Source organism: Chinchilla lanigera, unplaced genomic scaffold, assembly GCF_000276665.1.
Source record: "Chinchilla lanigera isolate Chin_1 unplaced genomic scaffold, ChiLan1.0 scaffold00014, whole genome shotgun sequence".
Classification (NCBI taxonomy): domain Eukaryota; kingdom Metazoa; phylum Chordata; class Mammalia; order Rodentia; family Chinchillidae; genus Chinchilla; species Chinchilla lanigera.
The window spans coordinates 449,166-476,694 of NW_004955415.1; the positions used below are offsets into that span (position 1 = coordinate 449,166).

The window sequence follows — 27,529 nt, forward strand, 5'->3', positions numbered from 1 at the left end:
CACCATAAGGTGTCTTTAAGTTTTTTTGGTTTTTCTTCTTTTGTTTTGCTTTGTTGGTCTCTGCTTGATGCTCTTCAGGGCAATTGTTGAATAGGGTGTAGAGCAGGGTCACGAGGGATCCTGGTGCCCCTGCCTGCTCTTTCTGCTGCTCTCGGAAACATACATGCCCGAGGCCCCAGTGTCACAGTGGGGGCGGGGGAGCTCTACACTGACTGATCACAATTTTAAGGTTTTTGACAGAATCTTGGTATCCTTATTATTTTATTATTCTTTTTGGTCAGTCAACTAATTTTCTTTTGAGTATGGTGCATAGACAGGTATTTAATTCACTGGTGGAGGTTTCTTGAACTTGGACTATGGGATATAGAAACTTTGGAAAGGGTTCAGAAGAGAAGATGACTGAAAAGGAACAACTTTTGGGAAAATAAGTAGGAGTGTTGTAGTTACAGTATTTAGCTTAGAAAAGAATGGGGTCAGTGTTATATTTATGCACCAAGAATAGGATCTTTTATGAAACAGAAGGCAGTAAGGACTTTGGTTGACTGCACAGTGTGGAAAGCAAGGGAAACTGGATTCCGTGCTGGGTAACAGATTTGTCTTTGGTGGAATGATGATTTCCTTTACTCTTGAGGATTCATTAACCAGGGAACAGATTACAAAAGGCTGTGGGATTTACTTTAGAATCTGCAAAAACCAGTAAATTTTTCTCTGCCTGGGATAGCTGTGAAGATCAAAAGATCATGTAACTTTTTAAAATGATTTTTTTCTTTTAAGATCCTAGATTAAAAGAGTTACAATTTCTTTTCAAAAGCAGCTCTGTGTCCATATCCCTAGGCAATGGAGGAAATAAGTGATATAAATCACAGTGAGGCTCCCGTCTCATTTTGGAATTAGCACCAAATCTTACTCTGTGAAGGATTGTGAATTCCTAGGTAATTGCTTTCTTGATCGCTTTAGGCTCAGTAACTCTCTCTCATTGTTTTAAGTTGTGTGAACATACGTTTATTAAAATACTAATGAGACCGAAGCAATGCTGATTAAAAACAAAATTATGTGTTTAAACTTTTCAACATTGTGAAGTCAAAGGTAGATTCCAATATTGGAGGACAGATCCAGCGCTGCTAATGAATTGTTTGCTGTGTGCTAGAGTTATGTTTTTTTTTTTTTTACAAGAGTTTGTTTCAGGTCTGTTGAAGTTACAAAAATTTTTATAAAATGGAATTTTTAAAATCATAAAAGCAATTTATCCTAAAAGTCCTCAGTCGGGTGTATCTTCCCTGGTGGTTTTTGCAGCATCTCGTTATTAATAAGTGCTCTGCTGGCTGGGCACTACACTTGGAGTAGGTTTTGTTTACTGGCCCCGGTTATAATTTTTTAAAATGTTTGAGATTGAGATTTTTTTCTTTTCTTGCTCCTCCTTTCCTGCTCATTGACTTTTGTCTTGTGATCACCCTTCCTTCCCTTCAAAGTCGCACTTTAAATACATGTTTAAGTGTTATTTCCTGGCTTCGTCTTGCCTGGTTTCCTGTGCCTGTTATCTTTTGATTTGCTCTCCATTTTCAGCTTGGGGTTTGTCCTATTTCTGAACTAGGTCGCTGTATTTGAAGGTATTTGTCCAGTGTTTTCTTGTCTTCTCTTGGAGAGGGATTTGGGCTTACCAGTCACACCTATTTTGACTGATACCTTGAAGGCAGGTCAGCAGTTTTCTTGACAGCAGCAGGGTCGGTGTGCTCCGCAGTAGCCCTGCCCTGGATCCCCTGTCCCTTCTTAGTGTCGCTGGCTGGATGCTGTCGCCCACACTGACCTGAACTACTGCTGTTCCTCTTGCTCCATCACTCCGCTTCATGGGCTGTTGTTCTCAAGCATGCTATGAAGCAAATTTGCACCTTCTCTCCTTGCTTATAATCCTTTATTCCAGTCTCTTGTCCACAAAATATCATCTAAAACCCTGAGCAATCCGGGTGTGGTAGCTCACACCTGTAATCCCAGCACTTGGGAGGCTGAAGCAGGAGGATTGCTGTGAGTGCGAGGCCAACCTCAGCTATAAAGTGAGTTCGAGGCCAGCCTGAGAGAAACGCTGTCTCAAAAAGACAAAATAAATGAAACCCTTCGCACACGTAGAATTCCGTGCATGCCTGACCTTTCCCAGCCGCCTGGGCACCATCTTTCCCCATCATACCCTGTGTTCTCCACTCTCCCCTTCATCACTCCAGCCACATCACATCGCATGTTCCGGGCGCAGGAAACAGGCTGAGCAAAGGCTTGGAGCTGAAGCGTGTGGTTCTCAAGCTTGGGCAGTGGAATCAGGACGTGGCCCGGCTGTGCTAAGCACCAGTCTGAGGTCCGCAGCCGATGCGAGGTCATCCTGTCGTTCCCTAAAGGGAGAGGAAAGGGCCGCAGTCCACACCCGCGCTCTGATGCCATCCTCTGTTTCTCTCCCCGACCACAGCATGTGATGGCGATCACTGGGGGCCGCACTGCAGTAGCCGGTGCCAGTGCAAAAACGGGGCTCTGTGCAACCCCATCACCGGGGCTTGCCACTGTGCTGCCGGCTTCCGCGGCTGGCGCTGCGAGGACCGCTGTGAGCAGGGCAGCTATGGCAACGACTGTCACCAGAGATGCCAGTGCCAGAACGGAGCCACCTGCGACCATGTCACGGGGGAATGCCGCTGCCCACCGGGTTACACCGGGGCCTTGTAAGTGACTGCCGTGCTGCTGCAGGGAGGCACAGCCCACCGGCCTCTCAGCGCATGCGCTGCCGCCATCGCCTGCCTTGTGCCTCTGTTTCTGTTGCAGTCTGAACAGCTACTGGCGGGTGTGGACTCCACACAGAGATGGGAGAGGAGCCGCGGTGGCCCTCGGTCCTCCTGCTGTGCAGCCCTTAAGTGTCAGAACCCAGTCAGAACTGCTAGGTCGGCTCACCAGGTAGAAAGAGTCAGGTTGCATTAATGGCAACAGAGGTCTTTGTGGCAGATTTGAGTTCCACTCTGATTCCACCACGGTTATATTCGCTCTATACTGCCGCAGATCTATCGCGGACCAGCTCATTCTGCTCTCTGACAGCCATTTAGCTGGATAAAGGAGGGTGCGTTAGTGTCTTCGAAAAGAAAGACGTTACAAACAGTCCATACAAAATTCCAGAGATTAACTGAGTGACTCAATGCCCAGGGTTATGTATGTTGCTGTGTAACTATCAAATCTGGGTAGGTAGTGCGCACGTAAATAGTTTTTAATTTTTTCTGGAGAACTTTGAAGCAGCTACTCAACCCCCATTGCTTTTTTTATCTTGTCAGAAGGGAATTCTTCAATTTGCTTCTATTAGCAAACAGAGTAAGAGGCAGAATTTACCTCCAAAAAATTAAGAAACAGAAAAATCTTATTCCCTTACTGAGAAAATTGTACTTATAAATCACAAGTAAAACTTAGGAAAAAATGGAGCAGATTAGGTAAATACTTCCTGCTATGTATTAATGTCCATAAAGTAGAACTAAAGGAAAACTACATTAGCCTAGAAGGCCCTGATTTTCAAAAGAATGGATGATCATTGTCGTAAACTGTTTAATTGTTAATATTGTTTTTTATGGGTTTCCAAGGAGGCCACAATTGAATAGGGCTGTGGGAAAGTTGGAGGGACTTCACAAGAGAGCAAAAGAGACAAAGGCTTAGCGAAGGTCTACAGGACAGACAGAGGGGGTTAAAGGAAGGGAGACTGTCAGTCTGAAGAAGTGCTGAAAATTGATTATGATGAATATGTGCACCAAGGGGGTAATTTGCAAATGTTTTGATTTTCTCTGACATTAGAATAAACACAAAGAAAAGCAGGCTTAAGTGTAGCACAAGTGCTTTATGAGGGTTATGTATAAAGTTCTTGTCAACGAGTGGTGCTTTGGCTATTTTACAGAGTACTCTTTGAAAAATAGACAGATTTTCTTCAAAGTGAAATTGTTTCCTTAGAAAGTGCCCTAAAGCAAAGGACAGCCTGGGTGAGCTCCCCAAGACATTTGCAGCCCACAAGATAAATGCCCTGGATGTTAGTTAAATAATCATTGAATGAGGAAATCTCCTCAGCTTTAGGGCCCTGGGTGCTGTTGTGTCTGTGAACCTGAGGATCATGTGATTGGGTAACTAACAGTGTCCTTCGTCACACTTTAATCCCTCAGCTGTGAGGATCTTTGTCCCCCTGGCAAGCATGGACCACAGTGTGAGCAGAGGTGCCCCTGCCAAAACGGAGGAGTGTGCCACCACGTCACCGGAGAATGCTCCTGCCCCTCTGGCTGGATGGTAAGCTTCTAAACCCCTCGCCCCCTCCACGCCCCAGTTATGCACTCCAGATCACTCCCATGAATACCAGGTGAAGAATTTCTGTATGAAAGACAGCAGCAATATCAGATAAAGGTTCTCAATCTGGAAACACATAGCCATTTTAAAACTGAAATCCTTGTGTCCAGAGAAAGCAGGAAGAGTACCTGGACTTGAAGTGTATGAGGATCCTCCTCGGACGGATAGATTGTAGCCATCTGTTCTACATTTTTCCCTAATGGCAAAAAGATAGCACAGCTGATAAATACTGGAATTGTTTAATAACTATTTCATAATTATGTGCATTGGTTACTATTATTTTTTTGAGAACACTATTCTCACCAGATTGTTACATGAAAATGTTTATCCACTCATACAAATCTGGAGAATCTCATACATGAAAGTAACCCAAGTGCACTGAGTAGTGCAGGACTTCTCAGAGCCCTTAGTGTGGTAATACAGGAGGAAGCTATAACTCCCCACACACCCCAAATTTTACCGTAACACCTTTTCTTCATGTAACAATTTCATAGGCTTAGTGCTATTTGGCACACGCAGTGTCAAAGCATTTACTAATTAGACTTAACCTGAAATCAGGAAATAACACTGGTTCTTCTTTTTGGGTTGGTTTGTGCAGAGCAGTGAATTACCAATGTCTGTCTCCTTCATTAACTACCTAGGTAAAAGAGCACTTTGCTCCATTATCACCTCTTTCTCTGAGTTTCCAAGGTGACAGGTGACTTCCTAGTGGCCAAATTCCCTGAGGACTCTACTGTTTTTCTCTTCTGGACTCTGCTGCACTTCTTTAACGTTGTTGTTCTGTTGATCACTCACCTCCCTTCCTTAACCCTTGTCTTCCATTCCTCAAATAACCCTGTTTGGTATTTCTCCCATTACCGACCTCTTTCCCTCATCCTCTTTCTTCTATGTACTGCTTTATTTGGCATTTCCTAGGTTTTTGCTTCATCCGTTTCCTTACAAAGTGCCCTAAAACAGTTTCTTTCAGGGCATTTGTCTAGAAATTTCATGCAGATGCACGACTTTTGCAACCATCTGCTGATTTCACCAGATCTCAGTCTTACCGACTCTGAGCCCAGATGTGTGTTTGCCACCATCCGTACAGACACTGCAACCTTGATAACGGAGAGACACAACGACACTATATCTCTGGGCTATGCCTAAGATGCAGTCTCCATAGCCAGATGTGGAGGTAAACCAGCCTGGAATTTCTGCTTATCATGGTTCTGAAACAAAGGAAACGCAGAGTGCACTTCCCAAGGAGAGTCTCGGGAAGTGTGGTAGAGTTCAGAACGTGAAGACCACGGAGGCAGGTGTACAACGGATACCCAACGTGGGGGTCAGAATGCCGAAGTCTGACCCTAGAAGCAAAACATGAAAAATTCCACACGACAAGGGAGTCAAAGGGAAGCAACCTTTTATTAAGTGCCTGAGGGTGGGGCCAACACGGAAGCTGTTATAGGAACACAGAGCTGGTCCCAGCAGGCGGAGCAAAGTTAATGTCAACAAGTCAAACTTGTTTTATGCCTAAGCCTTCCTCACAGCCATTTCTCTTCTACCTTTTTACAATTTTGTGGTATTGGAGGTTGAGCCCAGTGTTTTCCCACTGAGCTACCTCCCCGGCCCTTACCTGTTTATTTAGGTTTTGATTTTGAGACAAGGTTTTGCTAAATGCTAAATTGCTCCCGCGGGGCTCAAATTTGAAGCCTCCTGTCACAGCCTCCCAGAGCGCTGGGCGTACCACCACACCCAGCCTCTCCCTTTTTTATAAGGGAAATTCAGCACGTCATTGCCCAAGGTAGAAATACTATCTCTAGCCTATCTCTGACTCCCTCTCTTCTTTCATTACCTATGTGCAGTCCTTTGCGGGGACAGGTTGTTGGTTGCAAGGGAAAGATTCGCTGGACTGGCAGTGTCCAGAGAGCTCTGTGCTCTTTAGATGGGGAGCTGCAGGCGTTCTGCTCCTAGGCATGTTGCCGCGGCGTTATGTGTGAGTTGCCTCTTCCTCAGGTTGCAGCTTTTTTTCTTCTCGGGTGGAACGGTCATTACCTGAGGTAATGGGCCCGGACTGTGAGAGCAGTAAGTAGACAGAGGGACCCTCCTGGGTCCACTGGAGCCCACCTCTCACCACTTCCTCTGGGCGCCGGGCCTCTGCCTCCACAGAAGCTTCTCACTGAGTGCTGTAGACCATCTCTTCTGTGTGTAGCAGATCTTACCACTTACAGTCATCCCTTATGACGTTAAATTTGTGCTATCATTTTAGGTGTTTTTCAAAGATGACCATATATTCTTATTAGATAAATACGCACAGGCGTGCTCCAACTAATAGAAATAATGTCTCCTTAAAGATGTTTGCTTGCGTTAGTCCGTGTTCATAAATAATGTTTCAACTGCGTCCCTGAGCTTGAATGGAACTGTTATGGGTAGTTAGAAACAAGTCCTGACAGTGAAAATTTGCACAAAACCCCCAGGTGGCTATGCGCTGATTCTCATCATGACGTCACCTTTGACCTTATACCAAGTAAGTGATGAGGAATTAGAGCTGTTCTTACATGTGTCCCCTCACTGCCTTGTGAATGAATCAGAAACTGTGTCCTTTTCTGTGCTTAATTCTCAGTACTTGCCACTAGGTCTGGCACATAGATGAGTCTCAGTTAAGCCCTAATTTGAATTATCTCTCAAGGGCTTTTTCAGTTCCAAGAGTCTGCTGACGAACTTTCTCTGTTTGTAGATAGCTAGAAACCACCAGAAGAGACTTAATTAGCGCACCAACTGCCTTTGTGGGTAGCCAGTAGTTACAGAAAATGTATTTTCTTATGCTATCCAGAGTAAACATTTACAGAACCATCTGGTGTTTGCTACCCTCCAATTTCATAGAGCTCACAGTCTGCCTTTTTTTTAGCCAGAGGGAGGACAATGCTTTTCTGATAGTTAAAAGCATTAGAAAAGTCCCTGTTCTGTGGAATACGTTGTTTGCTCTAATTATAATCCAATAGATACTCCAATAATTATAACTCCACTAAACCCAAAACTACAAGTTGTGTAGCTTAGTGAGGTAGAAAATAGTAGAGTATTTCATTGGCTGCTTGGTATTTTATTCTTATCCATGTAGGATTGTAGTAAGTGTAAAGACTGAGCTGGAAAGATGGACAGCCTCTCAGATGAGGAGAAATATCGAAATTACTCTCAATTTTTTTCCCGGGGAAATAAGCTTTTTCATTGATCTTGGCTCAGAAATACTTAATGAATCCACTGAGAATCAGTCTTTTGCTTCTTAAATATGTCTAGGTTCATTCCTATGGAATGTTTCAACAGTCAATGCTGTTGTTAATTCAGGTACGCAAGATTTTAATCTTATATAAGGGTGCATTTTAAGAAACGCAGCCAGTGATAATGTGTACTTTCTCTGGAACATATGGTAAAACATTTGGATCTTCCACTTGGACCAGGTGTTGCCATTTCTGTGAGGGAGGCTCAATAAGTACTGGTGACTTACTGTGCATAGAAGATGCAGGAAGAACACTTAGGAGGATCTATAAATTCCTTAGGTTGTTGAAATAATACGATGTAACTTTATCTTATGCTGCAGTGTTTAATTTTTCTCAGGATTACTATTTTGTTGCCTTTGAATGTATCTGGAGACTTGGAGGTCCGAAGGAAATAAGTCCCTCTAACATTTTAAGATGGTGAACAGTGTCCGTGCTCTAAAATGCCCTTAATCTCGTTTTCTTGCAGTCCTTTCTCCATCCCCCGTCCTGTTCTGCTTCTTCTCTTTTCTTCCCCTTCCTTCGGTCCTTCTCTGGCTGGTGGCCCATCTAATTTTCCAAGTCTCTTTGAATGCAGGGCACAGTCTGTGGTCAGCCTTGCCCGGAGGGTCGCTTTGGAAAGAACTGTTCCCAAGAATGCCAGTGCCATAATGGAGGGACATGTGACGCCGCCACAGGCCAATGCCATTGCAGTCCGGGATACACAGGGGAACGGTAAGGGATGCTCTGGTGTTTTTCTGCCATCCACAATGATGCGAAAGAAAAGCTTGGAAGGTTCAGGGAGACTCCTCAGTATCCTGTGTCTGTGATTGTACACAGTGTCCCAGAAGTACCTGGAAAGTGTCCCTGTGTCTGAAAGAGTCTACTCTAATTCAGTGTATAGAACTGAATGACAGACAGCCGTGAATTATTGCTCTGTAACTGCTGTTCTCTGACCCATCAATGATGGTGATAGTGGCATGATTGCTCTTGCCAGTTGTCACCGCATCTGGGTTCCGGGGTTGGCACACATACCCACGCACAGTAACAACAACACATTTGTCACTGTGGAAGAAAAACACTGAGTAGCTATGGGCGCTTTGTGGCGGGAGATGTAGGGCAGGATGCCTTGACGTCTGAGGTCTTAACTTGTTCCTTCCCTTTTCTCGAGAGGTTGGTGTAACTTGATCTCAGAGGTCAGAGCAGTGCTGCTGCCCACAGAGAAGGTGCCACCGCAGACAGATGTCAGGAAAGCAGTTCTAGCATGTGGGAACAGCCCTGCCAGCCACAGGGCAGCAAAACAATAAAGCAGGCCCCCTGTCGGCTGGCAGAGTTGCCCATGGATGACCAAATAGAGGCTTGGGGTCTGCGGGAAGGTCAAGGCGACACCGTGGTCAGGAGAGCTACTGTGGCGCAATCAGTAAAGGTGAAGAAGGAACGGGTTCCAGATCCTCACAAAGTTCTTATGAAGGGGTTAGAAAAGCACTCCCAGTGTTAAAGGCATTTCCACAGGGCCATTCTGAGGCCTAGTGTGGGTCTGTGCACAGAATGGGTGCTCAGTTTGGCTGGATGAAGGGATCTGGGGCTTGACAGTGGAATTATGAAAGTGAACTGCCCTGCCAAGCCTCTGCCCCGTTTCCCTGAGAATGAAGATGTGAGTGAAGGAGGTAAAGTCAGAAGTTACGTACAGGCTGGCACCCGGGGAGAGCAGCATCGGTCTTCAGTAAAGGAACTGTTTCCGGTCCTAGGACCCTGGGAAAGTTGGCTCCTTCCTGGTGCTTTTTATATTTTTCTCTGGAGCAGCAGCTCCAGATGTTAGAAAGGCAGGCAGCTGACCCATCCAGTCTAGGTTTAAAAATGAAGGACATTAATGGTTTGAACAATCTTCCATTCTTACATCTGGTAATCTGAGCAACTTAGTTGAGGATAGCGATATGTAATATAACAAGCACTGTTAATTTGTATTATTTTGTCTTGAAACCCTATATCACTTTAAGTGTTCTTGCTTTGGTTTGTTTATGTTTGTGATACCGGTATGCTGCTATTGTTCTTTTGCTTTGTTTTGTTTTGTTTGTTTCTCATTTACTACTCTCTTTAAAATAAAATTTTAAACAAAATGAAGGACATGATTTGTCCTTCTAAATCATGATCTGGCCTGACTGTTCTGGTCGCTGTAGGGAGGGACATGCTCAAAAGGGCAAGGGTCAAAGGGGAAGCTGCCACCTCTTACACACTCACTCACATCCTTAAATTCACAGTGAGATACAGTAGAACAGCCAAGTTGGCATTAAAACAGACCTGTGATCCTCAGTGGTTTGGTCATTGGTGTTGTGTTTTCTTAATCTCTACTTCATGTTGATCCATTTTTCCAATTCCAAGTTTTTTGAATTGTTTTTTAAAATTAAAGTCCCAAATTTCTGTATTTCTACTTATTTTTGTCCAATTAAAATAGTAAATTTTAAAAACGTGGGAAATATGTATTTCTAGAAAGACATCCTACCTTTTGGTCTGGGAGATGGAAATCAATGCAACTGTTATTAAGAAGATTCTCTTACAAGTGCAACACCCACAAAAAAAGGAACCAAGCTGACATAATGACTGCTTCAGGAAGAAAAATCTAAAGTAGTTTTTACTTGACACTTACAATACAAACCAAGTATGCTTAATAACAGATTAGAAAGGTGAATATGGGTCAGGGCCAGCTATTATGGACTTTGTTTTCGCAGAGAATAGAAAGACTCTGCCAGCTACGATAAAATACGCACTCTGTTCTCTGCAGTTTTGTAACAGATACTTTCTCAGGCTTCTCCTCTATGCCTCTTCTAGAGTGCTTTTCACTGAGTCGAAAGTATGAAAATAGTCCAAAGCTTAACATTTGCATTTGTTTCCAAACCTATTTAAGAGAAAGTAATGTTATTTTACTCTGCGTATATTTTTCCTTTTGCCCCGAGATGGAAGGAAATCCAGACAGGCGGGTTGTAAAGTTGTCTTGCTACCCTCCAACAGAAGCCATGTCGAGGTGAAGTCATTATATCTCAGTGTTTCTAAATTTAAACTTTATGTCTTCAAAGAACAAACTAGAAGTCTTGGCTTATTACAGCTTCCTACAGATTGAAAATAATGAGGATCTTTAAAAAAAAATGTGGCCCAAAAATAAATGTATTCACGAATAACTATAACACGTGTGCTAGATTTTATGCTTTTAGCTGCATTACCCCAGGATTTCTGTCACGGGTTAGTGTTTGAAGGCTTTGTCTATTGACAGTACACCCGAAGATGTGTCTAGAATCTGTGAAATGAAGCTTGCTGGAGCCCCTTTTCCTCGTCTCTGTAACAGTCAGTACATGCTTGGGCCACATTAACCAGAAAGCTCTCAAAGGATTTCCAAGATTTGTGCTCTGTACTAGCATCGTAGTACTGCCAGCCACCATCCCCTCTCATTAAAAATATGGAAAGCCTTGGGAAAAGCCATTTCTGTTTTGAGTATGTTTCTTTGCTGTTTTGTTAAGTATACTTAAATTTGTTAGCATGCCTTGCTGCTCACGTAACACAGATCTGAAAACTTAATGCCTCCGCATATTCTCGACTCTGACTGGAATGTCTTGCGAGCCTCCTGGGGAGAGGCTGCTGAGACCAAGGGGACCCCACTTGCAATGAGTGCCCAGGTAGATGACACCCCACCTCTTCCCTCTCCTTGGCAGAGAGCTCCCCTTCTGCTGCAGAGAGCCCCAGCAGTCCCCCTCACCAAGAAGCAGCTTGGCCAGCCCAAGAACTGTTTGCGCTATCCGTGAGAGATAGATAATTTTCTCTTTCCTGTCACGATTTCCACAGCAGCTCAGCCTCCCACCTCATTCACCTTATCTGCAGCGTGTCCTTCCTCCAGGACAGAATTCTCATGCTATTTTTTTAAGAAACACAATAAAGTAAATTTTTGAGGACTGATATTTTTTCCTTGCCATTTTACAAACTCTTCACCACAGAGGATGACGTCCCTCTTGCCAAAAATTCTGTTTTAGGAAACTCCAACCCTTCCTATAACCTATGGCAAGAGTTTCCCAGTTGAAGTAGAAGACACGTGATGTCAGTAGCTTGGAATTCCCCAAATCTAAAGGGAACCTACTCGTTATTTACATAACTTTCTAAATGAAGGGCAATGATTACTGTTGAACTTGGAGAAGAGAGGAATCATAGTTGAGATTAAAAATTAATGTCAAAGTGAAGCCAGGAAAGTAAATCTAAGTGTCAAAAGGGCACAAGTTTTTTCTACTGGAAGTAGGGAAAAGTGACTTTTTAAGTTTTCTAACTATGGTCTGGGACTACTGTACGCGCAATTTCTTTTCTCCTTTTCTTGGTGTCTACTGAAGCGCTACATATGCCTTTGGCAAACACAAAGTGTGAAGCATTCTTCATGTCCTAAGCTTACAATTTTATTATGCTTTGGTATTAATTCCTCTGCTGTTCCTACTATATAGCCAAAATAATTCATCTCAATGGTTTTCTATCTGTAATGGGATAATCAGTAAATAATATGAAGTTTAAAAAGCAGTTTTATTTGTACACAATAAAAGCTTTTCGAATGCACCATTTATTTTTACACAGCACTAACTAGTCTGTCTTCTGCCCCCGCGTCTTACTTGATAGGTGCCAGGATGAGTGCCCTGTGGGGACCTATGGCATTCGCTGTGCGGAGACCTGCCGGTGCATCAACGGGGGGAAGTGCTACCACGTGAGCGGGGCGTGCCTCTGTGAAGCTGGCTTTGCTGGTGAGCGCTGCGAAGCGCGCCTCTGTCCAGAGGGTCTCTATGGCATCAAATGTGACAAGCGGTGCCCGTGCCACCTGGACAACACTCAAAGGTGAGTGCTGGTTGCCCCTGGAAGAGCATGTTCTGTTGAAGTTTTAATCTTAGTGTTCAGGATTTGGAAGGAGGGATCCATAGAGAGTATCACACCGCAAGAGCTTTCCTACCCCTGGGATATCCTGGGCAGGAATCATCACGCCAAAGGAATCAGCGAGTGATGGGCCAGGTCAGAAGTACTAAAATTGTTAGATGGCTGCTGGTGGATATGAAATTCTTTTCTCTATTAATGCACCTGATAAAGATTAAGTTTGCTGCGTTTAGTACACTTTCCCTAAGAGAGGGATTCTGTGACACTCCTTTAGAAGCAAAGACGCAGTGGAGAGACAAGGGGTTAAGTCGAGTTTAGAACATACCAATACCGTAAAATATTTTCACTGCAATATCTTTTACTTGACAACACATCTGTGGAAGCAAAAAGAGCTATAGAGAGGAAGTGGATCAGTGAAGGTCTTGTGAAAGTGCTTCACATGTGGCTGTCACATGTGAAATATCTTTTCAGGACTGATTACTCGAAGGAGTCTTTTAGTTCAAAAATCTCTCAAAGAATTTGAGAACAGGAAACCACAATCCCACCCACCCTACTATACCTTGTCTGCTGAAAATATCTTCCCACCCTCTGTCTTCTTTCCCTCCTCTAAGGGCCAGATTAGACACACATAACTTAGAATTCTGGGCCATATTTGAAGACTTCTGGAAAAGCTGAATTTGACAAAAATGTAGTGCATTATACAGCAGTTCAGATGTTGCTAGGATTACTATTCTTTGCATTCAGCACAGATGTTACTTCATTTATACTTCCGAAGAGTAACTCATGGCCACATGAAGTCCCAAAGGCACAGAAATCAAGAGTTAAAAGAAGCATATCATTGGTCTTCTCTTCGAGCCGCTGTTAAGAACAAAACAGGCAGACTTTGATTTGTGTTTGTGTGGTGTGTGAATGCAGGAATATATTTTAGTGGGACATGTCACAAAGTATATCCTCCAAGTTTTGGGCTTTTTTATTGGAAAATATTGCCATTCTAAAAATGTTTAGGCAAACATTTGAAGGATAAATGTGAATAGCCTCTGCAGAGTTTTGTTTCAATTCTACAATATTTAAGGAGCTAGTGGGGTTAGAGACAAGCCATGAATGTGACTTCTTTTTCTGAGGCACAAGGCTTGTTGCAAAAAAATGTAAGCCTCATGTAGCAGTAGCTAGGAGCATTTTGCCCCTGTATTTTTGTGTTGTATGTACACGCAGCTGAAATCAAATGCAGTGTTGAACCTACAGAAAGGAAGAGCTCTGCTATGAGAAAAATGGGAGTAGCAGAAAGAAGGTCGACTTTGTTGAAATTGAATACTATGTTAGTAGCAGCAGGGTGGAGGTAGAGAATACTTGATACCAATATGATAATTTTGAAATAGGTACCACGTAGCTAAGTATGTATGCTTTAACAAAGAAGTAAGTAAGATTACTTGACACTCACATAGATAGTATAAAAATAAAATTTGTCTAGTAATGTATGTCATATATCAGAAGATTAAAAATAGCATGAAAACTACTTTTAAAGACTACCTCTTACAAATTCCTATTAAAGTAATTTGAATATTGATTGTATGACTATCTGGTTGGGTTCATAATCAGAGGCATCCATTAATTTTTATATCTTGACCATCCAGAAATTCTTGTATCTGGAACTTCCATATAAAATTTCTGGAAAGACAATGTCCTTTTGAACCCAAAAGAACAGAATTTTTTTTAAATTCAAAGATCTAACCTACTCATTTACAATCTAATCAAGCAAGTGGAGCTTTGCTGTTACATATCATGATATACATTTATCCTTAAAGCTTTTCACTGTACTTTATATTTCATTTTAACTAATGAGATAGTAAATGCAATGTAAATTAATATTTACACTGTCTTTGGGTAAATTTTGAGTTCTACGGATGTGTACATTGACATGTATTACAGCTATATATTTGGGTAGGGGTTTGTATTGATTAGCTTTTGCCACATTATAAAAACCAGTCTACCCCAGACATAGTGGCATAAAGCACATTTACTTACTAGCTGATGATTTTTTGCTTGGCTGTTTGGGCTGGGCTCAGTTGGTGATTCTTCTGCTGGTCTCCCCGTGTTCAACTGGCGGGTCACACGGAGGCTAATTGGTCATGAATATCTTCATATGCACGTCTGACATTTTGGCTGGGTGATGGGAGTGCCTGACCCACGTATCTCCAGCAGCTAGCAGACCATACTGGGCTTTTTTATACCAGACCTGCCTTCTTACAGCTGCAACAGGCAGGGCAAGTCCCAACATGAAAACACCTTTCAAGACTTTGGTTGTGCCATGTTTGCAACTTTTGTGTGTAAGACAAAGCAAGTCCAGATTCAGTATGTCCCACTTCTTTATGGGAGGAGTTGTGAAGAATTTGTAATCATTTTTACTTTGTGATCTATTGTAGAGTTGTAATGAGTTTAATGTGTATACATAGTATCAGTACTTTAAATTTTAGTACTATTGTTGAGCCTAAACACATTTTATCATGATTTGAACTTTTCAAATGTAAATTACCTTTTATGGTGCAAATGATTTTGAACAAGAAAATAAAATTTGATAAATTTAATTTCATTCCATATGGCCTATGTATATTAGCTCTTATTAATAAGGACATTCATTCAGTAGCTGCCGGCAATCAGGATGTGCCTCTTTGTAAATGCCACCTAATTGCCACTGCTTTTGAGCATTAATAACATTTAGGAAATGAATACAAGGAAGCTCGATGACTCGTCCTGTTCTAGTGAATATTATGTATTATTATTGTACCTAATATAATAATTTCATTGTCAAATTTAAAAATACCTAGAAATTTAAAAATACCTCATATCTAGTTATATGGGTAAAATAACAAGCATTCCCCTATGTGTACAATACTGTTTTCCTTTATGCACTCTGTTCTTCAGATAGAAAACAGGTATTGAGTGTATCACCCTTCAACCTCCAAACTGCTACTCCTCCATCCACACATAAGTCTCATTACAATTAAGTTGCCTGCATGAGAACCCATCAAATGCCTCCAAAGTGCTCTGGCTTCCTACATCCAATTACAAAGTACAGAATGCTAATTTTGATGTCAATCAGTTGGAGAACCAGTGTGTTGCACTACCACTCACTGGGGAGAGGCGAGGATCAGCTTCTCTGTCGCCTGTCTCAGTTTGGTTCTGTCCCCAGATTGTCCATGTTGCATAACAACTATATTCCTACATCATGAATATTATCCTCTACTTTTCTAATGTAAAGCAATATTTTCTACCAAAAATGCCCTTCCTTTTATAGGATGTTAACATAATGTAAACGACTTTAACCCATTACTTGAAATATTTTCTTTTCCTCTTCTCAAACATAGGGCCTTCCTAATGTAAATGTAAATTTATCCCTGTTGTTTTGCACAGTCCTGCTGACCTGATAGGGGTTAGGAGTGCTGACTCTTGAATTGTAGCCATTCTCTTTCATATCTAGTGCCCCTTGCATGCTGCTAGCAAACTTCCTTTTTCTTGGCTGTGAAAACAAACCTCAGTTCAAGTTTGATTCTGTCACTACCTGTATGAGACTTTGAATAAATCTTACCCTTTCTATGCCCATCTTTCGGACAGTTATGAGGACTGAATTTGATAAAGTGTGGAATGCTCCCACTGATGGGCACCTGTTCAGTGGTTTATAAATACTAGCTGCTGGTCTGCGCCTTCACCAACAGTGACAACACAAGTATAACTGAGTGGCTCTTGGAATTAGTGATGATTCCCTTTAAGCCAAGACCTGTGCAGCTGTACTGATTCTCATTTAGCATTGCTTGAGAGATCATCTTTGAGAAATATCAGGAAGAAAGAGATTAACGTGTGAAAGTTAGTTCTGGAGTTGGATCCACTGAGCATCAGTTGTGCCTTTGCCATTTATTCATTCCATTAGTCTTTACTGTGAGCCTCTCATGTGCAGACTTAATTTTTCCTCACAGAACTCATATTTTGGAGTAGGAGAAAGACGTTAAAGGGCTGTGAAAGTAAACATGGGCTTATAAGTGAGCTGAAGAAGCAGATCAGGTGCAGTAAAAGAAGACAGAAGAGAACTAATTAAAATTTGGGTAGTCAAAGGTTCTCTGAAGAAATGTCTAAGTGGAGAGTGGAAGGGCAAGATATAGAGACATAGACAAAGAGTAGGAACATTGCCTTCTCAGAAAATGGAAAAACCTATGTGGCAGCCCTAACCTTGGAACCACTTGGATGCTTTCACAAGCTAAAAGAAGTACGTTGAGGTCTAACATAGACAAAGATGATAATGAGAAAAAGAGAGGTAGAGAAGAGGCAGTGGCCAGATGCTCAAGCTATGTGGGCTATATTTAGAGTGACCGTGTATCTGATTTCACAAGGACAGGCTGGTTAATCCTGTTAGCCTAATGTGAGTGTTAGTAACTCCCTCTTTGCTCTTAAAAGTGTTCCAGTTTACACAATAAATTATATAGACATACCATCTGTAATACACAGCATGGATTTTATTCTAAGTATAAAGTAAAACTTTGAAGAGTTTTAAGAGAGGAATGATACCATCTGATTTGCTCTTTAGGAAATGAGGCATGTGGCTCAGGAGGCTGCAGGAGGAAAACTGAAAAGTTGTCGAGGAATTCAGGAGCTGGCTTTTGTGGCACAGAGCAGGATGTAACAGTAAGATGAAGGGATGTGGAGAAAGCCAAAATATGCTCTGGAGGTTAGAACAGTTCAGTCCCAGTGATGAATCCAATATGGCAGGTAAAGGTGAGGGGTTTCCAGGAATAATTCCTGGGTAAACAAAGGGAATAATTTCTGGGTACAGCATGTAAATAAATACAGATAATCAGTGGAGAATACTGCTTGATAAATGAAGGAAGAACTAGGACTTGGTTTTGTTTGTTGTGCTAGTAATCAAGCCCAGGGCTTTGTACATGCCAGGCAGGTGCTCTACCTCTGAGCTACATCTCCAGCCTTAGGGCTCATTTTTTTTTACATGTTTAACTTGATATGCCATAGGGATGCCAGATGCCTGCTCAAGGATAAGCAATTACCTGAGCATAAAAACACAGATCTGAGACTCCAATCCTTGTCTTCTGAATCTAACCCTTTGATACCCAGAATACTAGCTCAATTGCAGAACTGAACTTGTATATTTCTTCTTGCCATGTTTACTAAATATGTTTGTGATGGGTGATGTCTTAGTTACTTTTGTCATTGCTGAGACAAAATACCTGACACCCAAAATTAAAGGAGGAAAGGTTTATTTTAGTTCAGAGTTTGTAGAGGTTTCAGTCCATAGTAGGCTGACTCCAAGGCAGGATGGCATGGCAGAGGGGTATAGCAGAGGAGAAACAGTCCATAGCAGGGCAGGCAGGAAGCAGCAGCAGGGAAGCCACAGCAGCAAGTCTCCCTGCCCTTTTATCCCTTCCAGGTTACAAGCTTTATGGGTTGTGCTACCCATACCTAGGACTGGCCTTTCCATTATCCATACCCAGAGCTCTGATAAACCAATCTTTGATATAATTTAATTATCACATCCTTTATCCATATTCACACACCCTTAATCCACATTTGCATAACCTGGACCCACCTACCTCTGAAGAGCCCCACCTATGAGTGCATGAGACTTTGGGGAGACTTCTAGATGTAAGCCATAACAGATTTTGCCTATGAATACCTAGTTTTAGCAGGAGTCTTAAGATATATTTGAATAAATTTCTGAAAATGAAGAACAAACCATCCAGCTTGTAGACTTTTTCTGAAGAAGAGAGAAAGACAAAAAAAAAGTGGTAAGAGAGAGAAAACAAGAAATAGAACATGAGATAATGAGGCATGGCTGAAAACCGCTCTGGGGAGACTAGACTGTAAAGCCCAGGAAGGAGATTGTGTGCCTTCACTGGAGGAATTACAGTCTCCATCTCTTGTAGACCATCATTCTTTTCAGAAGTAGAGACTCTATGGAATGTCCTCTGATAAGGGTTTCTTTAGTAAAAGTCTGGATGCGACAACAGATTTTTGTTTTTGGCCCCGGTTAAGGGGAAGGTTTTAACTCTGTGAGTCGAAGATCATCTTCAAACAGTCCTCCAATTGTCAGCAGAGCTAGTTTGATTGGCAAGGCTTTCCTGTGGTGAGAAACACATGTGTTCTGAGCCAGTGTGCCACAGAATGTCCTATTGTGTCAGTGTCCTCACACGTGCATCTAGCACAGCTGACGTGGCCATTTGCTGTGGAGCAACAGCTGGCTGCCCATCCCCTCAATGTGGTTGCTGTTTCAGGTGACAACAGCTGCTCTGCTACCAGGTAGAGGGAGCTGAGGAGACAAGCAGGCTGCCAAGGCCACTGTTTTTGGAGTTGTTTGGACTCACACTGGTTAACTGATGGGGTATTTTCACAGGATGGAATTTAGCGCTTCTCATTGAAACTGGCCTCTGATTGAGTTAGTAATTTTGATTCAAGAAAGTTAAAAAGCATTTCCAACCAAAGGACATGGTTGTAGTAGTCATCATGCAAGAGCATGATGTTGATTTCATACATTTCCGCAGCACCAGTCAGCTTTCAGTCAATTAATTAAATGATGCCAAGTCTGGGAATGAAGCTGATTGTGCATGGAATTACCCACACATTTAGTGATCATGGATAAAGCAGCATTTGCACAGGCCTTGGGTGTCGTGTTTACCCCAGAGAAACTTATTCCTTTCATCCACGTTTCTCAGCTGTCACCCCATGTCTGGAGAATGTGCCTGCAATCCAGGCTGGTCGGGACTCTACTGTAATGAGACGTGCTCTCCTGGGTTCTATGGGGAGGCTTGCCAGCAGATCTGCAGCTGCCAGAACGGGGCTGACTGTGACAGTGTGACCGGAAAGTGCACCTGTGCCCCTGGATTCAAAGTGAGTGACTTGGGCAATGCAGACAGAAGGAGGGTGTAAGAGGGAGCATGTCAACACCGTAACTCACACTACCTCTTAAAGTTCAGTAAATGTGCTCAGATCATTCACATCACCAATGAGAAGAATACAGAGAAAGTATTAACAGAAATATAAGTAATGACCTGAATTCAAGTGAAGACCAGGAAAGCTGATAGAACTATAAATGTACCATTAATTTTTAATACAAGAATATGTCAGCAAGCATGATGTATTACTATTATCCCTGAAGCTGTTGTTTTACTGTCTTTTCATAGGGAACAAAAAATTACTTTCCCAAGTAGATTAGGATTTTTTTTCCCCTTGGTACTGGGACTCAAACCTATGACCTCACACTTTCCAGGCAGGCAATGTGCCAATGAACTATATCTCCGACCCTTAGATTAGTTATTATTGTCAACAGTTATTGTCTTAATTTCATGAAATTTAAAGGGATATCATGCATCAAGTTAGCATTTATCATAAACTTACATTCTATAGTTAGTTGCACATCATTTTTACGTTGGTTTGAGAATCAAGGCACTACAAATATGCCTCTATACTAGTAAAGCAGAATTTTGCCTACAATTTCCAGGACTTTTTAGCAATAGGTAGGAATCTTTTAAAGGAAAATGTGTTGCTCTTGAATTATTTCCACCCATTCTAAAGAAAATAATGTTGAACTTTGAAGAATGTTAATGATCATTCCAGAGCACATAATGTTGAACTGGGGGATCATAAAATTGCAGAGCTGAGGGAATCTTTACAAGGTTTCCAAACCTGTACCACAGTCATTTTACTGAGCCCTCCAGTAAAACCTTTGTTTTGAAAAGAGCCCCTGCACCCCTACTTTTTTGAGAACAGATGCCCTCTGGTTGCCTTTAGTAGCCCAGTTCTGTGCTTAATGCTCATTATTGAACAAATCGAATCATGCTGCTGGCTGATTGTGCACTGTTGCTCTTTTGCCCCCACTAATAGTATTACATAGTGCAAAGGAAGTCTAGGAAGCACTGAAACTAACATATAGTCATATCTATGCCCATATATTTATTGACAGTAATTTTACAGCTACAATTTAATATATTGACTTGTCTGAGCAAGGCTGAAAGGCCTATTTGTTTAGTTTCACTCCAAAAGCAGTAGGCTTTTGGGAGCCTCACCTAATATGCAGTCCTAAAGATAAGGCAGCTAGTATTACCCTTGAATCTCTAAAATTTGTGTAATGGTGATGTTAGAGAAACTTTTAAAAATACAATGTGTTAAAATTAGAGAGGAAACATAATTAGCATTGCCAAGGTATATTTTCGTTTATTTGTGTTGGCCTGATTGCAGTTGACAAGATGACCTGCATTTTGCTATCTGTGCTGTGTAGGGAATTGATTGTTCTACCCCGTGCCTTCCGGGAACCTATGGGATAAACTGTTCCTCTCACTGCAGCTGTAAAAATGACGCTGTCTGTTCTCCTGTGGATGGTTCTTGTACTTGCAAGGCAGGTAAGAGTGGGTGAAGGAGTCATTTATTTTGTTTGGGTCCTCTTGTCTGCTAAAGTCACAGAAGGAAACCATGACAGGGTCCTTGTCAGTTGCTTAACCAAGTCAATGCCCGACCTCAGCAAGCCCCGCCTGCTCTCCATGTGGGCTCTGATGTCTTCATGGGTCAAGGAAAAAGGCTCACATCAGATGATCTCTGAAGCTGTTGCCAGCTGTAAGAGTCTGTGAGTCTGTGCTGTGGGAGGGGTGACAGGAAGACGTGTGTCTGTACCCCTAAACTGACTGGCCTGGAGTCACGACAAGAAATGCAGCCAAGCACAGAATGTGTCCATCCATAATGCAGCCAGGGTCTTGGATACACATTGTTCATGGTTAATGGGGTCCTGCGTCAAAGATAGGACGTTCTTTCAAGCACAGCCTTTCTGCTTTTTCCCATATGAATATTCCAGTTTTCCCAATGTGAGCAGCATTCAGCGTCCCACCATCATGCCTCACTGCACATGAAAGTTGGCCCCATTCTGTATCTCTTTCCCCAGTAGCCCAGTGATGCCTCTCAGTGTTGGCATCCTTGGCAGATGACACAACACACAGCTGTTTGTGTCCTCAGGGTGCCTTTGTTCAGTCTGTGGCAGAGCCAAGGCCTTCCGCTGCTGGGGCCCGGCGGGGAGGTGCTGCTATGCATCCTCAAGATGTTTCCAAAAGGAAGCGTTGTGCTGCCTTACTTCTCACGTGCCCGGCATTCTTGTCCTGCAGGCTGGCACGGCGTGGACTGCTCCATCCGCTGTCCCAGTGGCACATGGGGCTTTGGCTGTAACTTAACTTGCCAGTGCCTTAATGGGGGTGCTTGCAACACCCTCGATGGAACCTGCACGTGTGCCCCTGGATGGCGTGGGCAGAAGTGTGAATTTCCCTGCCAGGTAAGCCTGCCCCCTCCAGAAGGCCTGGGAGGAGCTGATGCAGGAGGGTTGATTTCTTTTTGCAGTTTTCCTGATTTAAAGTGGCTGAGTGTGAACCAAACTTCAGCAGCTACTAGAAGCACCAAGGTAGATATAGGGTTAGAAGTGAGATGGACACAGAAATCACTCGTGAAGGCTTTGTGAGAATGTTCTCTTTCTTCTGTGTCTGTCCTGGTGCCTCCACACCCAGTCAAGTGTTTTCTCTTTCTGGTAGACTCATCAGTTGTTGGCAGGCCGTCGGCGGCACTGGTCAAACACCCAGTGTCTGCCTGTCACTCTCAAATAGTTTGTTTCCATTATAATGGAAAGCCCTAGCCTTTGGGGTGGGAAGTGACAGGGGGCTGAAAAGGGGTGGTGGCTGGTGTCACAGAAATGCTCACTGAAGTGATGAAAGAAGGTTTGGAAACAGCATAGTTTAATGTAAATAACTCTGGAGGCAAAACAGTCTCCTAAAATTTCCCTAGTTCAATGATCACTCCATTTTCTTGACCTACTTGGGAGATGTGAATTATGGGAAGTCTCTTCTGTATCTACTGCAGGCTGACGGGGTGCAAATGGGAAGTGTATTCTGTAGGAACCTGCTGGTTTCTCTTTGTACACTTGACTGGTTTTTTTGCCTCCTTTGCATCTCTCTTTCTTCCATGGAAATGCTTTTCTCCAGAGCCATTAAGCGCTCTCTCTATGATATGTGTTCTCTGCCTCCAGCACATCGTCACGTGGCAAGACAACAATGGGACCCCCTGAATTAGGCCTGTGAGAAGGGACTTCCAAGGAGGCTTTTCTCTCTCTGGGTTTCCTCCTCATTAAGGACAACCCATTTCCCAAAGCACTGGGGACTCCCTCCCCACCGGGCTGTGCCATGCCCTCGAAAACACCAGGACAAGGTCAAGTTAGCTTTGGTGCCTCTCTTCGGACCAGTGAACAGATGAGCAGTGCTTGCAGATGGGCTGGAAGGTTACCTTTCACTCCTGTCTGACTATGGACAGAACTAAGCCCCTGGAACCACCTTGTCCTTTCTCCTGCTTTGGATATGTTAGGCAGTCAGTGAAGGGCGATAGTTAGTGACCTATACCATGGCAGAGCTAACGGCTGTGCAGCCCTATCAAATAATAGTGAGGCCTAAAAAAATGGTTCATTAAGTTCTAGACAGATGATCATGCCCTCTAACACCCATTGCTTATTGATGGTTCTCATTGTGTCCCCCTGCCCCGTGGTAATGGGTGCCCAGATTTAATTAGTCCTGGGTTAGTCTGGGGAGGTTTGAGCACTCTCCTTCAGTTCCCAGGATCTGGCATGAAAAAGCAGGGTTTTCCTGGCAAATCAGAGCCTTTCACTCTTTTTCCGTAAGTGAAATGATCCGTCCACTGAGAGTCTCATCTCTGTCAGACCACCCACGCTAATGTGCTGGTAAAACATAAAGATCCAGGAAGAGAAGAGGAAGGAGGACGTAACAGCATGTATTTAACATTTCATGTGGTCTAGACTTCTTCCTGTAGAGGAAAATATTTATTAGGGAAAAGTACGGAAAACTTTTCACTTTTCTTTGTAGTGCCAATGTATCTAATTGAAAACTTATGGAAATGAGATTACTCATATTAAAACTATAATTAAAAAACATGTATGGGGTCAGGGCCCACTAAAGAATAAAAGAGATTATAGGGAGCACAGAACTGTGTTATAAAATCTTTAGGAACAAGAGAAAATATTTTAGAGTTGTATCTTATGATAACTTTTTAAAAAATTAACTGGCATGTTTACATACATCGTATATATGCATATCAGCATGCTGACATAATTTGTCTCACCACTCTTTGTCCTGATCATTGTATCAGGCATACACTGGAGTTTGAGCAGTTTTAAAACACTGATCTGAAGCTTGTACTGGGGGAACCAAGAAGGCAGGAAGAAGTGATTGTGATGGTATCTTTTTGTTTTTTTTTTTTTTTTTGGTTTTGGTTTTTCTCTGGTACCGGGAACCGAACTCACGACCTTGCGCTTGCCAGGCAGGCGCTTTGCCACTGAGCTAAATCCCCAGCCCCCTATGATGGTATCTTGAGGAGTGTTTGGGAGGGTAGGTCCTGATCTGAAATAGCTAGCTGCTCAGGACTCACTTCACAGGAGGCCCGGGTTCTCACTGCTGTGTTTGATGTGGTTTCCCTCACAGGATGGCGCATATGGGCTGAACTGTGCCGAGCGCTGCGACTGCAGCCACGCGGATGGTTGCCACCCCTCCACGGGCCATTGCCGCTGCCTCCCTGGATGGTCAGGTGAGAGCTCAGGGCTGCTCCTTCACAGCGGAAACCACCAACTGAAGGCCTACACTGTGCCTTGCTCTCTCAGAGACACACGCATCACCTTTTCAGAAAAAAAATGAAAACACAGTGAAGTCCTCAGTAAATGAACACATTCTACCCATGGCATGTAATTACTAGTTTTATTTCATCTGCAACCCTGGGCTGATGTTGTTGTTTTGTGCACGGGCAATTCTCTGAGCTTGTGTACTAGGTCGTTTCCAGAGTTCAGGCCATAAAGAAGGGAGAAATGTGAATAGCTGTAAAGAGCTCAGCTGTGAAGGTATCTGTCTGTGATAAATTTGAATGGTGGGAAGAGGAAGATGGCTGAAACAAACCCTAGGAGTGTAAAGCTGATTTTGTTTCACCTTAGTGAGACAAAAATATTAAACACTAATAGTAACATGGTAAATACGCAAATATTTCAGCGTTATTTCCTAGAAATAGAAGTTTTAAAACTTTCTTTTTCTTACAATACATGTCAGTCATGACAAATTCATAGTACGGTTGAGCATACATTTTCTAACCACAGAGTAGGGATTTTTCCTTATTTATGTGGTATCGTGATTTCAGCTGGGAAGTTTATCAAGCTAACAGTGATCCTTGAGGAAGAATGATGATTTTGCTCATGACGTACAGGCTCACTTGGACATGTCATGCCGTCTTCCACATCTGTAAATCATGAGCAACAACATTGTTATTCTTCCAGGACCACTTTATATTCCCACCAGCAATGTGTGAGGGATCTAGCTTGTCCATATCCTCACAAACATATCTGTCTTTTTCATTACAGCCACCCTAGTACATGTGAAATGGTATCTCATTGTGGTTTTGCTTTGCATTTCCTTGATGACTAATGATGTTGAGGATGTATCCATGCACTTAGTGGCCATCTGTATATCTTCCTTGTAGAAATACCTTTTCAGATCATTTGCCAATTTTAATTAATTTTTTCTTCTTTTATTTTTTAAATTTTTGCTTTTATTGTTGTGTTCTCTATATATTTTAGACAATATCCTTTATCAGATATATGATTTCTTCCATTCTTTGATATGTTTTCTTAAAAATTTAGTCATGTATTCCTTGCAGCAAAAAAGTTTTTATTCTGATAAAGTTCACTTTATCTATTTGCTTTCATCATTTTTTTTTTTTTTCTTTTTTGGTACTGGGAATCTAACCCAGGGCCTTGCTCTTGCAGGCAGGCACTGTGCCACTGAGCTACATCCCTAGCCCTATGTTATCTGCTTTCTAAGTTCTATTATTTGTGCTTTTGCTTTCAAATCTAAGAAATCGCTGCCTAATCCAAAGTCACAAAGGCTTATACCTATGGTTTTTTCTAAAACTTTTATAGCTTTAGCTTTTATGATCATGTCCTTGATCCATTTTAATTGCATAATTAGTGGGTCCCACTTTATTTTACTCTTCTGCCTGTTAACATACAGTTGCCCTACCACTGCTTATTGAGAAGACAATTATTTCCCCTAGGATTGCCTTGACACCATTGTCAAAAATCATTTGTGCATTTTAGTGGTTAAAACTGATTGATTTGGGAGCCACCCAGGAGATTGGATATGTCTGGGTGGGTCGTGGCGGAATGGCTTTGGGGTCTGTATAGGTCTTTGATCCCTTCTGCTAGGACCCTTTTCCCTGCTCTGCTTCCCAGCCACTTTTAAGCATCTTTTGTCTGCCACAGTTTTCCACCATAATGCTGCTGCCCTGGAGGCCAGTGACCACGGACTGAATCCTTTGAGATCATGGGCCAAATTAAACCCCTCCTCCTTAAATTGTGGGTGTTGTACTGGTGTTGGGCATTGTGTTTCGACAATCAGAAAGCTGACTAATACAGAAAATCTCTATCAGAAGTGGGGTCATTGGTGTGACTGTAGTTGACTATGTGGTTCAAAAGTCTTTGGAACTTAGTTTGTGAGAGGAGTTTTGAAGGGTTTGGAGATACAGACACAAAAGCCCTGGAATATTGTAAATAGTATGATGGGTGATTCTGATCAGAGCTCAGGGGACCAGAATCCTTAGTGAAATGAAGGCAGTAAGTGCCAGGCTAGGGAAGTTTCTCCTTTTAACCAGATTTATAGTGAAAATCAGGGGCAAACAGCAGAAGAGAAAATTTGAAGAACTTAAATTTTGACATGAAGGAACCATGTTTAAAGTTTGGATCAAAGTAGGTACAATGCTGAAGAGATTAGCACCACTTAAAAGGAACCAAGTACTTTGTTTAGGGACAAGAAAAATCCATTGAGGGCATCTCAGGAATCAGAAAAAATCCACCCACTGCAGTCACAAAGGTGCAAAATGTAAACCTTTTCATATGAGAAGAGAACTCCTGAGTCCCCTGCCCAAAAAGTGCTGCCTAAGGATTTGATTCCTTGGGTTTAATTTTACCATGCCCACCTACCCAATCACTCAGAAGCTGGTGCAGCCCTGGCTCATGGGGGTCTGGATACTCTGTGCTGGTGCCAGACCATGGCATCACCAGTGTGATGCTGGTTTTACAAGAATGCAGAATGCAAGATTGATGGAGTCAGGGAGACTTCCACCCACATTTCAAAGGAAAACCTGGGAAGCTAGGTAAAAATTCCCTCAGAAGGCAGTGTGTGAAGCTATGGGAATGCAGTCAAACATGTGTTGGAGTCCCTAAGAAGTCTGAGAGACCAGAAGCATAGAATATCTGCTAAAAAGGCTGCAGTGTGTGAGCATAGATAGCCCATGGCTATCTTGGCTGCATCCGGAAAGGCTGTAGGGCTGGGGCTGCCCAAAACCCTTTAGAACTGATATGCCCTGGGTGCCAGAGATGAAGCCACAGGACTTAATGTTTTCCCTGCTGGGTTTCAGTCTTGCTTTGGTCCTATTATTTTCTATTTACCTATTTCTTTGTTTTGGAAAGGAAATGTTTACCCTGTACTATTGCAGATTGGGATTATGTGACTTGTCTTATTTTTACAGAGATTCACAGCCGACAGTTTGCCTTGATTTTCAGGAGAGAGCTGGAATTGAGCTTTTGAAAATTTTTGAAACTGTTGAGATTTAGAGAAGCGATCACTGCATGTTCAGTTTTATGCAAGATAGTTGTGTAATATTAGGAAGAATTATGAATTTGTGTTTATTTGGGGATTAAGTATGGTTTAAGGAGCTGTGTTTGAGTGTCAGGTTCAGAAGGGATGGGATGTGACAGTAAAGCTATGTCCGCATCGTTGGCTTGGGAACTACTGAGGAAACTGGTGGAACACACTTTGGGTCAGTGAGGTATGGCCTCAGTACGATATCTGGTCCCTCACTCCTTCTGGAATTGTCCCCCTGCTTTGCTTATCAGCTACCATGGATTAAACATCTTTGTTCTGCCATACCGTTCTACCATGACGTTTCTGCCTGCAGACAGCTGGCCATAGACTGAATCCACTGAGACCTGAGCCCAGTTAAGCTTCTTCTTT

The 27,529-nt window shown here is 42.6% G+C and overlaps 1 protein-coding gene across 2 annotated transcripts in view; it reads left to right on the forward strand.

Moving 5' to 3' along the window:
* The window catches only part of Megf10 (multiple EGF-like-domains 10), a 119,516-nt gene that overhangs the window by 55,524 nt on the left and 36,463 nt on the right, over positions 1-27,529 (forward strand). For both annotated transcript variants that reach the window (XM_013512378.1, XM_013512379.1), the window contains 8 exons: positions 2,450-2,696; positions 4,161-4,281; positions 8,161-8,297; positions 12,204-12,416; positions 19,160-19,334; positions 20,722-20,842; positions 21,593-21,756; positions 23,960-24,062. In XM_013512378.1, the coding sequence (XP_013367832.1) occupies positions 2,450-2,696; positions 4,161-4,281; positions 8,161-8,297; positions 12,204-12,416; positions 19,160-19,334; positions 20,722-20,842; positions 21,593-21,756; positions 23,960-24,062 (1,281 nt within the window). The remainder of the gene's footprint in view (positions 1-2,449; positions 2,697-4,160; positions 4,282-8,160; positions 8,298-12,203; positions 12,417-19,159; positions 19,335-20,721; positions 20,843-21,592; positions 21,757-23,959; positions 24,063-27,529) is intronic.